Source organism: Letharia lupina (genome assembly GCF_014066315.1).
Source record: "Letharia lupina isolate WasteWater1 chromosome Unknown contig_26, whole genome shotgun sequence".
NCBI lineage: Eukaryota > Fungi > Ascomycota > Lecanoromycetes > Lecanorales > Parmeliaceae > Letharia > Letharia lupina.
In genome coordinates this window covers 247,045-260,443 of record NW_023502995.1, presented here as the reverse complement: position 1 = coordinate 260,443, position 13,399 = coordinate 247,045, and the positions used below count along the sequence as shown (strand labels likewise).

The 13,399-nt window shown below is 51.7% G+C and overlaps 5 protein-coding genes across 5 annotated transcripts; 3 read left to right on the top strand and 2 right to left on the bottom strand.

The window, feature by feature from the left end:
• Nucleotides 1-204: 204 nt before the first annotated feature.
• On the top strand, nt 205-2,240 carry HO133_006734 (uncharacterized protein; the record flags this gene model as incomplete). The annotated part of the gene is made up of 3 exons (XM_037297631.1): nt 205-250; nt 304-1,515; nt 1,663-2,240. 3 exons carry the CDS (start codon nt 205-207, stop codon nt 2,238-2,240), a joined length of 1,836 nt encoding a protein of 611 aa, XP_037147067.1.
• Nucleotides 2,241-4,507: 2,267 nt separating this feature from the next.
• HO133_006733 (uncharacterized protein) lies at nt 4,508-4,897 on the top strand (the record flags this gene model as incomplete). Its single annotated transcript, XM_037297630.1, has 4 exons — nt 4,508-4,521; nt 4,577-4,680; nt 4,740-4,831; nt 4,892-4,897. 4 exons carry the CDS (start codon nt 4,508-4,510, stop codon nt 4,895-4,897), a joined length of 216 nt encoding a protein of 71 aa, XP_037147066.1.
• A 2,678-nt stretch (nt 4,898-7,575) lies between these two features.
• On the top strand, nt 7,576-7,824 carry HO133_006732 (uncharacterized protein; the record flags this gene model as incomplete). Its single annotated transcript, XM_037297629.1, has 1 exon — nt 7,576-7,824. The coding sequence occupies one exon, from the start codon at nt 7,576-7,578 to the stop codon at nt 7,822-7,824; it is 249 nt and encodes an 82-aa protein (XP_037147065.1).
• Nucleotides 7,825-8,393: 569 nt separating this feature from the next.
• Nucleotides 8,394-10,675, bottom strand: HO133_006731 (uncharacterized protein; the record flags this gene model as incomplete). Its single annotated transcript, XM_037297628.1, has 3 exons — nt 8,394-8,515; nt 8,709-9,105; nt 9,179-10,675. The coding sequence occupies 3 exons, from the start codon at nt 10,673-10,675 to the stop codon at nt 8,394-8,396; spliced, it is 2,016 nt and encodes a 671-aa protein (XP_037147064.1).
• Nucleotides 10,676-11,678: 1,003 nt separating this feature from the next.
• HO133_006730 (uncharacterized protein) lies at nt 11,679-12,567 on the bottom strand (the record flags this gene model as incomplete). Its single annotated transcript, XM_037297627.1, has 3 exons — nt 11,679-11,871; nt 11,967-12,108; nt 12,234-12,567. The coding sequence occupies 3 exons, from the start codon at nt 12,565-12,567 to the stop codon at nt 11,679-11,681; spliced, it is 669 nt and encodes a 222-aa protein (XP_037147063.1).
• Nucleotides 12,568-13,399: the final 832 nt, after the last annotated feature.

The window sequence follows — 13,399 nt, the reverse complement described above, 5'->3', positions numbered from 1 at the left end:
GGTTCATGAGTCGTCTGTTATCCTCCCACCCCGCACCCATCCCTTCCGTGTACTTTCGTACATCGAGGCCGGATTCGTCGTCCTGCATGGCTGACTAACGTTCCGATTTCTCTAGCCTTCCCGAACCCACCTGGGATTCCCTGATTCCTAGATTCCTCCCGCTTCCACGGAGTCATAATTGGGGTTCTCTCCAACCAGCTCGCGATGTCAACTGAGATGGCAGCTAGCGTCTACGAAGGAGCCGACCTAGGTACGTTCTCTGCCACCCGGTGAAGAGCTCGGCTGATCCGTGTGACCGCGTAGACGACATCGCTGCCAAGGAACCCGGAGAGCAAGCTTACCTTCGAGCGCTCCTGGACGCGCCTTTTGTGTTCAAGCAAGAGTGGAAACAGACTAGCATTGATGGTCCTCCGCCGATTGAAGATGTAGTGCAAGTTTGTATGCCACGCGAATACACGACTAATTCGTCGCAGGAGGTCCTTCGGACGCGTCTGGGAAAGGTCCTGATAGCGCACTGTCGGGGAATCCGTCTGGACCCTTACAATCCAAAGATGTGGATCGATCGGGGCCGTCACTTTATGGAGCTCGGTTACGGAGAGCTCGCGGTTTCAGATGCATACAAAGGCCGTCTTCTGCTAGACTCCTTTCTAGGTGTCATCGACACCAAAGATGCATATTCGGACCTTGACAAGGACAGCTTACCGTGCAAGGTCAGCGCTGCTCTGGCAGGCATTATTGGGAAATTAGACACAGGAGTTACTAGACAATGTGATGCCGGTAACGTCTCCATTGCCAAATCGCTGCAGCAGCAGGCTTTCCTGGTCATGGCTTCGGCTCTGCTCCGTGTCAGAGCATACCACGACGCGATTCAGGTCCTCGATGAGGCGGTAGTGCTCGGCGGTACGTCCGAAGAATTACAGAAACTATGCTCGCAGGCGAAAGAAAGATCAAGATCTATGGAGCAGCCGATTCCGGCTCGGCACCAAAAGCCGGGGTACATGCAACGATCAACCAAACAAGGTGGCGTTCAACGAGTCGCTTACCCTTGGATCAATCCTGAGGAACTGGGACGCGGAAACAAAGCAATGAAGAAAGCCAAAACGAAATTGGAGGCAGCTTCGAGAAACGCCACGCTGGGCCCAAGCTCTCTGGGCGGCACAACAAGCGATAACTTTGGTGTTTTTGCTCGACAGGATATTACACGAGATGATCTAATCGTGACAGATAGGTCGGCCTTCACTGTTTTCAATGTTCAGGGTAAGGATGACTGCTGGGCTTGCTCTAAGCCACTTAGCCGTGAGATTGTCTCTATGAATTGTTGCAAAAACAAGTTTTGCAGCGAATCATGTAAGACCGAAGCCGTCAACACTTACCATCGGGTTCTATGTGATAAAGACTTTGAGTGGCTTTATCGTGCTAGCAAAGATGCAGACCAGTCCTCTAATGACATGGTCCCGCTTATGTTGATGAAGATACTGGCCACGGCTGTACAACAAAATGCAAAACCCCTCAAAGGTACGTCTTTTCAGAGTCTGAACTTTACTTTCCCACTTGGAGCTCTAGCCATGAGAGGCATCAGATCAGCGCGTACTCCAAGGGCGGAGCTCAAAGCTTGAAACCTTCTTCCGAAAAGGCAATGCTGACTCCGATATCTTCCTCCAGTGGCCTGCGTCGGGAGCTTAAAGATCAACTATGAAAAGAGGACAAGTTCAATCTTCAAATTCCACGCCAATGTCGTGGCTCCAATTAGAATCCTGCAGACATTTGGCATCGATGTCTTCAAAGATATGCGCTTTGATTCGTGGGCGTTGCAGACGCTTATACTACGGATTGAAAACAACATGTTTGTCAACAAAGAAGGCGACGTGGTATACTGTGCCATCTCCCCGCTGTTCTGCATGTTCAATCATGACTGCGATCCTTCCGCCGAATGGCCAGCCTACGACCAAGGCGGTCCAGTGACAGTGATTGCGAAACGAGATATCAAAGAGGGCGAGGAGATCAGCGTGTCATATATCCCTAACACTCCGTTAGAAAAGGACAGACGTCTGAGACTAAAGTCTCAACTCGGTGGTGTGTGTGGTTGCGCCCGTTGTTGCAAAGAGAGGAAAATGCCTCCGGAGGAAGAAAGACCGCCTCACTTTGAGCTGTTGCAGTTGCTGAATGAGGTCAGCAATGGAAAGGGTGACCCTCAAAACGAGATTCTGAGACGTCTGAGAGATCGATATATCTCCTGGTAGCCGACTTTCTGCAAGCAGAGGCTGGAAAAGCATCACAGCTGGCTGACTTTGCATTAGTTGAAATAGAGAGTAAGGCAACAGACTGATGCCGACCCTCTGTTTGAAAGACACTTCTTCATGTGGCAATTGAGTCATCGTTGGAGCGAGCATGAAACAAATCCATAGCCAAATAATACCAGTCGACGTACTTTGTTCGCTGGGTTCTTTACTCTGGCGTAATTAGGAGCCTGAGACTGTAGGGGGGCGAGAAGTCATCGACAGTTAACAAAATTGCTTAGTCAGCAGTTTCGCCACCACATTTCGGTCACATATCACACTCCCTCGCCCATCACATAATACCGCTGGTGTGTCGTCCAAACCTTTTAATCGCTCTTTTAGCCGAGCTCCAACCGTTCTATACGAACGCGGGCGACTTGGGAACCGCGATGTGATGACATCTTCAGCCTGCTCTTGACCAACGAGTGACAGTGGGGAGGAGGCCGGTGAAAACGCCACAAGAGGCATGAAAGTGCGGCGCCATCAAATCAAACCCCCTATCTCGCCAACTGCCGTACAAGTCGATCTTCGGAATGATTAGTACGGCAGCCGCAACGCTTTTTCATAGAGCGGACACGAAGTACAATCAGTGGCCCCATGTATCTAGACTTGGCCATTCCGTGTCTCGGATCAACTTGTGCGGTTTGATCTACGGAGTGAATAATGTCAAAGCCGTCCTGGAGGAACGGCCTGATGCGCGAGTAGAATCTCATATGACTTTGCTGACCTTCCTGCGGGCACTCCTAGCAGTTGCGCTGAAGGAATGGGTCGTCAAGGGACAGCACATCCCACTGCCACCGGAATTGTCAGACAGATCCATCTTGACGCAGCGATATGAACAAACTGTCGCTGCAGGTAGGATATTGACGAGTCTAGTCTCACCTCGGCTGCATGAGCAGACCTCACAAAAGGCCAGTGACGTCTTTTTTAGGCAGGATCTCCATCCGAGCGGTACAATCATCAACTCACTTTGCGGCTATGTGGTGCACTACATGAGTTTATGCTGGAAACATTTCCCAATTGCAGCGTCGCAGGCATGCGAACCTTGCGCAACAATCCGGACCAGGTCTTTCTTAAAGCTCTGAAGCTAAGGGGGCTGGTACCGCTGAGGAAGGATGACTTGTTCTTCCGATGATTTTTCCAGATGACCCCTTGAGCAGCGGTCCGTGCAATGTGATGGAGATGGGCACGCAGTAGGCGGCAAGGTGCAATTGGGCCTCTGGCCGGCGTTGATACAGAAGAAGATACCGGATAGGATGCGGGATCATTGGAGTACCCTCTTTTGGTTCTGTGCTTGGTGCTTGGTGCTTGACTCCTGCGCCCTTCCGACTCGCCTCGACAAAATTCTTTTACAAGCCGCCAAGCTTTCCACACTTTCTTGGCCGATGTGATTTTGGCTACGGTTCCCCGTGACGTGGTGTTCAGTATGGAGACGTGTAGGGCTGTACGCTATTACAAGCTTTCATCTTTGACTCCTCCTATCAAAGACTGTGGAGACAGACAGTGGAGCCTGAAGATCATCACCCAGGACCCTGTGTCACACGTCACACGTCACAGTCATTAATTGCAAGCCATGAGCCATGGGTGTCGTCATTGTACGAGAGACGACCTTCTGAAGGGACATGATTCGTAATACTACTCTATTGGATTGTCTAAGCGGCGGAAGGAAGCCCCTGCTTCCAAGTAAGATAATTCGACAGGCTCACGTACAGAGGAATTGTTGGGCAGGCTTAGCGGAAAAGAAAATGAAAATGAAAGAAAAAGAAAGAAAAGAAAGAAAGAGAGAAAGAAAGAAAGAAAGAAGAAAAATAAAAAATAAGGCCGAGGTCCACGTCACATATATTGGAAAAACATGCATTCCTCATCATGCCTTTTCATAAAGTAAAACAGAGAAGTATGTCACACTTCTCCTCCAATCTCGGGCGACTCCGCCCCGCTTGCACTTTCCTCATTTTCATTGGTGGTGGCTACTTGCGCCATTATTATTGTGGCGCAAGACCCTGAAAATCGGTCACGGGGGCCCAATTAGCCCGCCAAGACCCCACTTTTGTGTCGTCCTACTCGTGTCGTGACGTGCGCGGGGTAAGGTACGACCGAGTAAATAAAAGGTCCCCCTCAATGCCAAATTTTCTTTCTCTTTTCACAACATCCAACTCTCACACATCCTCAAGCAAATCCCAAACCACAAAACTTATTCCAATCCAAACCCCAATCACTTTCAACCACTCAAAATGGACGCCGCATCGTACGTCCCACCAGCAAGACCTCCATTTCTAATCTTTCGCTGACTCGTTCATCAGGAACATGGCCAAATCTGCCTCTGACACCGCCCAGAGTACCTTCAACTCCGCCAGCGAATCCGTCAAGGGCACCAGCGAGCAGGCTAGCAAGGAGGGAAACAAGAGTACGTCGTTGATGCTTCTGCAACCTCAACTCATGCACACCGCCTAACCAAGAATACAGATATTGCAGAGGACTCCGACCAATCAGCAGGCACCCGTGCCTCAGCCGCGAAGGACGCTGCTAGCAACAAGGTCGGCGAGGTCAAGCACTCTGTACGTCTTCCCCCTTTGGACCATAATCACGATGCTATTGAACTGACTTATCTACTCTAGTCCTAGATACATATCTTAGGACCTGACGGTGCGAGGGAGACACCGGTTTCGAGATGGACTCAAGCTGCTGGTGACACTTCTCTGCTCTGTGGGAAATGAGAACTGCTTAGATGGATGTTACGATAGCATGGATGTTCGAAGGTGAACTAGACACCATAAGATAGCATTAGCAAAGAAATCAAAAGCTGCTCTGCATGCTCAAGTCCCTAGTGTGCTGCCATTGTGACGTTTCTGCATTCCTTTATTTTTGTAGATGTTTCCCACCTAACATGTACTCCATTCACAGGTCAATCTCTATTCGTGTTCTCGGCTTGACACATTGAACATTCCACAGCCACAACGTACCCGAACCCCTAGTGAAAGATTGGGAGAGAACTCATGGTTACCTACAACAGGGCACGCAGAATTGGGCAACTCGGTGGCATTTATCCATGAGACACTTGCTCTGAGCTCTGTGCTCAATTCTAGAGTACAGGCACCTGATCATGTCGCCTAGACGGACATCAGGCACAGCAGTCACTAGCAACTCCCAGTCTCAAAATCGCAGACACGGCCGCCACACGCATCATACCAAAAATGGCAGCCAGCACCTCACGGAAACTGCCAAAGCCTCAGGGTGGCATGACCTTCACCTGCGGCAACCCGCCCGGAGATGAGTGCGACTTGGTAGGAGCCACAGTGCTTGCCAGATCCTCTTGGGTCTCTCTCCCTCCGTACCGTCAAGGGGACTTCAAGCAAGTTCTGCGAGGTGGTTATATCCTCCTTCTACTCCTCAGCATATTCCCCTTTTTAGATGGAGCAACAGCTGACTGCCTCACTCAGACTGCAACGAACCTTGTTGCACCGAAGTCTTCCTCCTCAACTCCTCCCTCGCCCTCTGCTTTTGACAGCTCGTCCTACCCTTGACTTTACCCTACCCCTCCTGAGGCACGACATGGGCCTCTTCTCCACCGCGAATCCACCCTCCGCATGCGTCCGTTTCCAGCAGTATTGGCAATGCTTCTCTTGACGGATGGGGTACTCTGCTGGATGCTACACTCGCTGATGCAATACGAGATGAAGGCGAGCGAGATCGAATTGTTACTGGGAGATGGGGAAGGTCGGACCTAGGCTTGGAGGGATCTCGAGGTCTGTCTGAAGAGCAGGGGATGGGCCCACACAGTCATCGCCGACTTTGAGGTGGTGGCAGAGGATGCTCTTTCCGGCTTGGGAGAGGGTCGATGGACCGCGGCTGGACTAGAATACAAGGAAGATCAGAGGCGGTTAAGGGCTGAATACGTGCTCCCTTCCAACTGAGGGATTTGTTCGCCGGTTGGATGCGCGGAAGATGATGGAACAGACTTTGGTGCTGTGGCTGGGGAGCATGCTCAAGAGAAGGACGTTGCCGGGTACGGATACATTTGGAGATTCCAAGATACGGAAATAAGGATTGCAGGATGAGCTTCTGAGGATGTTGGGGGCCATGAAGGGGAGCAATCATCGTGTCCATCGAGACATTCTGTGTGTCTAACGCCAGTTTACAATGCGATTGCAGAGACTAGCACGCCCAACAGACGAGAAGGGGCACAGATGGACGTGCATGGAATACCAGACTTTACATGCTGAGTGGTCGCCTGTCGAAATTCCAAGCGCGAAGAAAGATACAGATAGACAAGACTTGGCGTCAAAAGTCCGATTGTAAATATAGGACATTCCGATACCCTTCACTCCAGACTTTCCGACCTCCATACCTCAGACTATCTCTCTCCCATACCAACCGTCATCAATTTGGCAACCTTTGCGTTCCCAAGAGGCACAAACCTGTATCTCTGGACAAGTCGAAGCAAATATTCGGAAACAACATCACCTCAGACTCCATCACTTCCTACTCATCAGCCGTGCGTCTAATCTGGGGTCTTTGCACCCCATCTTAGCAAGCAGAAATCCATTCACCCGCCCCACTACCACCAAGAATCTCTTCACTGTGCTTTCGGCTCCAAACTCCCGGATATTCGACCCAATCTGTTTACAGTCAAAACCCATCAACGAACTTAAACGACCTGCTGCTCGACAAGCCCCTCATCACCGCTCTTTCCGGTGCCAGAACTCATCGTGAGCTTTTCTCCCATCGGCTATCACATCACTCACGCAGACGACCGTGGACTTTGAAGAGAGTTCTCATCTTATCAGCAACTTCGAGTCTATCCAACTCTTCTCACTTCCATACTAACACCGGCACGGCAATCTACACGGCCGCAGACCTCCCCACTTGGCACCACCGAGTTTAACTCACTATCATCGAGAGTCGCACTGATTCCTTCGCCCCAGCGTCAGCAATCGTCGCCGGTGTCAAGATCATGAAGTCTATCAGGGAGCTCGCACAGACCTTTGCGATCCATCACCGACATCAAAATGAAAGGCGTGCCATTTTCGAAGCAAAACAAAAACTCCCTGCTCTCTCCAGCAGCCGCAGCGTCCGGTCTTCCGCAGAAAGCTGAGAACCCTAGCGGAAGGATGCAAAGCCTTGTCGGTCCGGCAGAAAGGAAGCAAGCCCAACCCCCCCTATGATGTTCCTAGAGCAAACGAACCACGCCCCCTCCGTCTCCGAAACCTTACCGAAAGTCAAGGCGCGACCCCGACACGAGCCGGACGGCCGGTCTCTCAGATACGAGTAACGCTTCCATCGACTCCCGACCCGTGACAGAATGGCCAAACCATACCTCGGAGAGAAGAAGAAGAAGAAGAAGAAGAAGAAGAAGAAGAAGAAGCGCAGAAAGAGCGCGCCGTGCGAAGCGCCAAAACGGGGCGACTCGGTGACGTTCGACCACTACACCCGCCCCCGCGAGCGGCCCTCTTCCGTGCTCCTCGGCGCACACGAGAAGATCCGGGCGGAGCCCGACGTCGAGGCCGTACAGCCGGCCCATGATCTGGCCGAACTTTTCGAGCATCAGTGATTGGTATGGCGCGGAGGTGGTGAAGCGGTTTGGAGGGTTGAGCGTGGTGGAAGGAAGATTCTTGGCTACGGGGCTGGTGCGGCTGTTTGGACGGAGGGGCGTGAGGTGGTAAAAGGGGGGGAGGGGCGGCAGAGGGGAGGTCGTCCCGTTTGGGGGCTGCGAATAGATGTTTTGGCGGCAATGAGTTTGACGATGGATGGGAGCGGTAGCGTAGAAGGAGAAGAGGGTTTAAATTGGCGATACGAACGAAATGCTTGATCGATGGATCAAAGTACGACCACGTAAAAAGTTCCGTCCGGAAAGAAACCCTTATGATTATTCTAAACTGTCCAGAAGAAAGTTAAACATCCCTTTTCTTTTCTCTTCTTTTCTCTTCTTTCCTCTTCTTTTCCTTTCTTTCCGGGAAATGGATGAAAGTCATGAAATCATTTGCTGCCCCTTTTGCTCCCAATCACACTGCACTCAGCTACCCCCCCCCCCCCTTCCCATAAAACCCCCCACAACCACACTCACTTACCCACTTCCCCCTCCACCGCCTCCCCCCCTCACCACCTCCACTCCCGACCCACTCACGAAGCAGCCACCGAGAAATTCCGATGCTGCACCGTCCCGATGATGGAATTGAGCACGACCTCCAGACCCGGCGTGACGATGGCCTCGTTGCAGGAATACGTCAGTGCCGTGTCGGCGACTGTTGCACACGGCGCAAAAACCCCACACGTCAGCGATGTGGGAACGGATACTCAAGGGGGAGGGGGAAAGGTTGGACGTGCTAGAGGGCGGGGGGGAAACGTTGGACGTGCTAGAGTGGGGGGGTGGAACGTGAGATGAAAGGGGAGAAAGAAAGAAAGAAAGAAAGAAAGAAAGAAAGAAGGCGCACGCACCATAATCCTGCATCCCGACCGTAGCGCTAGCCCCGTCCGCGCTGATCTGATAATACCGATAGGTGAAGATGCCGGGGCTCAGGCTGTCGTAAAAGACGGTGTAGTGGTAATACTTCTCGTTGCCGCCGTCGCCGTTGCCGCAGCAGTGGCTGAGGTAGTACTCGAAGGTGACGTTGGTGGCGGGCGGGGCGCCGGCCTGCGCGCTGGTGATGTTGTTCGTGGGCCCGTGGCCGTACTGGTAGTAGATGCCCTGGGGCTGGCCGGCGTAGATGTAGGTGTCGTCCCAGTAGGGGAAGGCGGAGTAGGGGGGCACGGGGTCGGAGGGGTAGTCTTCGTTGCCGATGGAGGGAAGGCATTCGTTGTCGTATTCGCGGGTGCCGTTGTCGAGGGAGAGGATCTGGTGGGGGGGGGGGGGGGGTTAGTGGGGGAGGGAGGGCGGGTGGATGTGGTGGGAGTGTGGGGGGACTGACTCCGTTGGTTGAGACCCATACGATTTCAGAGGAGTGGTCGAACATGCGCATTTGGAAGGGCAGGGTGAGCTCGTAGGCTGCGTCGTCTATGTCTGGCGGCGGGGCGCCGCCTGCACTGAAGGGGCCCAAGGGGACGGCGGAGGTAAGGATCAGGGCGGGAACGTTGCTGGGAAATACTACGATGGTCGAGGTGATTGTTGAGGTTGCTGTAGCCGCATCTGTGATGTCGTTCGTTACTGGAGTCCCGGTCACTGTTGTGGAGTAGTTGCCATTGTTGATGGTGGTGTCGGTGGCTATGATGTAGGTCGTGTTCAGTGTTGCGTACGGTTGCTCGATGTAGTGTGTATGGATAAAGGTGGTGGTTATGGAAGTCGTGACACTGGGGAGAGGCGTCGGCATGGCGATGTTCTGGGAGCATGCTGCGTTGATAACGCTAGGATTAAAGGTCTGCAGGACCACTGGTGTCGTGATGGTTCTCAATCCTGTCGAATTGCTGATGGCTGATGTTGCATTGATTCTGGCCGTTGCGTTCAAGCTAGCTGTTGCGTTGCTCCTAACTGATGTTGCATAGCTGCTGACTAGCGACGTATAATTGCTAGCTGATGGTGCATGATTGCTCACCGCTGTTGCGTAACTGTTGGTTAATATGACATAGCTGCTGGCAGGTAAAGTACCGCTACTAGCTAATGTCTTATTGCTACCGGCTGATGCCACGTTATAGCTGGCCCCTATAAGTCGCGGTTGCTGTTCATCGACAGGATATGGTTTCCCGGGCATATATGGCAAACCACGCTTTTTAGCACCGAGTGACGGGCCTACAACTGTGGTACTTGCAGATACCACAACCTCATCCGTGGTAGTGACGGTACCGGTAACAGTGGGTGTTGTTGATATTGTGATATCAAAAGAGGGTATGCTTTGAGTGGCAGTCGAAGTCAGGGTCGCAAAATTTGTCGTCGTATCGTCGGTTGGTCTTGTAGTCACAAGGGACGTAGCTGAGACATTTGAGACGATGGTGACCGTGATTTGGGGAGGAACAGTATACCCAAGAACCTCAGTGCACCATACCGTGAGTCTGTCCTGAGAAATAATAGAACTGGCTTGCGCGATTGGGTCTCTGAAGCTCGATGCTGGCGCGGTGCTGGAACTCGACACCAACGTAGTGCTGGCACTTTTCAGGGTAAATGTTGTAAAAGCGATGAAAGAGCCCCTAGAGGTGACAGAACTCGAAAATACACTGGGTGAGGTACTGGAAATCGAAGAGATGGCGGAAGAGTTGCTGGAAGCTAAAGGGGGGATGGGAACAGTGCTAGAAGAATTGCCCAGACTCGAAGATGGACTGTAAAGTAGAGATGACGCAGTCGATGAAATATTGAGATCCGAGGAAGAGCCGGCTGGAGGTGGCTGTAGTTGCGGCTGTGGTTGCCTCCGTGGTCCACTCAGGCTGGCCGTTGGTCCCACTGGGGATGTTTGATTGATGCCGAAATACGTAGGCATGACTAGAGGGCTTGGCAAGTTTGGACAAGGGGCAGCTGTTAAGGAAGACAGATCAGTGGTCAGCGAGAACAATGCAGATCTCCGGTGGCCACGGGCTCGTCTTGACCAACTTACGATCTTGAACTCTTAGCTCAGTGGCCGTGCAATTTCCTGGCAGAGGGCCCAAGAATACTCCATAGAGAGCGCCAGCCGGATCAGCACAGAATCTGGCTGTGCCGCCTGAAAAAGCCTCATTGTTCCAAACGATTATTCCTCTTGCTTCGTCTACCGCGAAGATGCTATCTATCGCTTCCACGTACTCAGACGCCCTGAAAAGCATGAACGGCACCCCTGGCGCAACAGATACTTGATCACCTCCTGAATATAGGAACCCGCTACTCAGGGTAAAGGTTGACGCTTTTTGGCAACGTGCTTCAAGTAGGCCGGCCGAGTCGAGGTAGCCCGAGCCAGGATCTCCATTATCGAATGGACTTGATAATGGGCTGACTTGGACGGTAAAACTTCGTCCGGGCGGAGGTACACTGACTCACACGACGTTAGCACGATCTCAAAATATCTGCTAGGCAAGCCTGGGCGCTGGGGTATGCACGACCAACTGCTCGGAAGCTCAAGGAAGAATTGCTTGAGCTCTGTAGCCCTGGAGATGTACCTTGTTGCCACCCCCCCATACGTTGCTAGGCAAATTGTCGCTTGAGCTTGCACCGCTCTCAGGTAAGCCAGCAGTAATGCTGCAACGCTATATGTGATCATCGTTGGCTCGAGCGAATTAACAGAATAGGGCGAGGATAATTACAGCAAGCGCTCAATGCGAACGTAGAGAGATGTTGGAGAATATCGCGACTTCAAATGGTTCGACGCGTGAGAAGGAACCGCGTAAAGTGGAATTGGTAGTGGCTTGAAGAATGCACCCTCCGATAAGCGAGGAATGGCACAACGATATGCAATTTCCAGAATTTAGAGCGTTTGAAATGAAGATCTTCTCGGGGTCTGGAGTTCAATCTAATCAATCGCGTATTGGGCCAATGTTCTTCGGCTGCTGGGTCATCTTCAAAAGCTCAAACATTCGAACAGCGATGACATCGCCCATAACCTTGTAGCCTTCGGATGTGAGATGCAGTCCGTCATCCCACAGCTTTTTGCGTAAATCCTTGTCAATACCTGTGTATCGGATCGCGCTGTAGAGATCGAAGGAATAACTATTGAATGGTATGGTCAGCCTTTACGAGCACGAAAGCAGGGAGCTCAAGATATGGTCCGTCAGAGAAGGCTGGTAAAGCAAGAACGGACTGACCATCTCTCTTGATGATGATTGGCAATCATTTTGTTCAGGGAATTCCGCTTCGAGTTCTCTCTGTCGCCTGAGCCCTCGGCTTCTAGTACGTTCAGCGCAAGCACATTTGCTCCGGTGTCCAATGCCACCTTCCACACTTTCTCTGCAATGATCTAATTAGCACTCGTACTGCCTTGAAGCGGGCGAGGAGTACATGACGAGGAGATGTTCATCCAAATAAGGATAGGAAGGTAGCGGGATGAAGAGGAAGTGGCTGGGAGTGCTCACTCAGTCCCTCATAAATCGTATCTGGCTGTTGGCCCCAAGCTAGGTCATTCGTTCCTCCCATGACTACGATCCAATCGTAAGGTGGCTCAGTATTTGCACACTTCGCTTCGATACGCGGCAAGTAGCTTCCTTGAACCTGATCCCCAGAAAGTCCTGCGACATCGACCTCGATGTCCGACGTCGACAGCATATGCTGGAGTGCCACACGGAGGTGGTCAGCGTATGGATACCATTCCCAACCATAACTTGTGTAGCCGGCTGTCAAGGAGTCACCGAAGCAAAGGATGCGGAGGCTTTCCGGGAGGGTATCATTCATCACGTTGGACTCTGTCATTGTAGATTCGACATCTGGGACGTAGTCTCGATCAAGAAACTCGGAGGGAGAGCGTGATGAAGAACAAGATATATAATTTGGAAAGGAAGAGCAAGCTCCGACGAATGGGAGATGTATGAGTCGAAAGCAGCAGAATAGTACTAGTGTCGACGCTCGCCATGTAAGCAACATGATCCGGCTACATTGAGGCGGACCAATCAGCTCCTACAGCTCCAATTTTTCTGCATTTTTATTTTGGGTGAGGCAGAGTTGTTCAGTCGTACTCGTTGCTCCAACGCGCGCGGGCGGGACGCGCTCTTGAATCCTGGTCAGCCTTACGCATACGGTAAATGTCTGAATACGGTTAGCTTCGAAGTCGACGTTCAACAGTCCGATCGGACTATGACAAGGTGGGATGCGAGCATATCGAACGTGCTCTCTAGCATCCTAATCTTTGAAACGCTCTGACTAAGATTTCATCGGACCTATTGTGCCTCCTTTACTCATTACGATTAATCAAATCACATGTTACAGACTCCTGACCAAGACTGGTTGTGAACTTGTGATGCATTAGATCCTTGGTGGGTAACGAAAGGAAAGCTTGATGGAGAAGCTCGGAACTGCTTCCAGCGGACTGTGGCCTGAAAGCTTGGTGCATTGACCATCTCTTTGGATCAAAAAGCACGATGTTGAAAAGAGAGGGAAGCAATCCCCTGGATGGGAACGGATCAACACGAGTAAGGTATTCATTGGCTGGTTGGACACTTTTCTAGCTGCCCAAATCTTCACATGAGAACCAATCTCGAATCCCAAGAAACGATAGCCTCAGCTGGGAGTACCGTGTGCGAAAGCC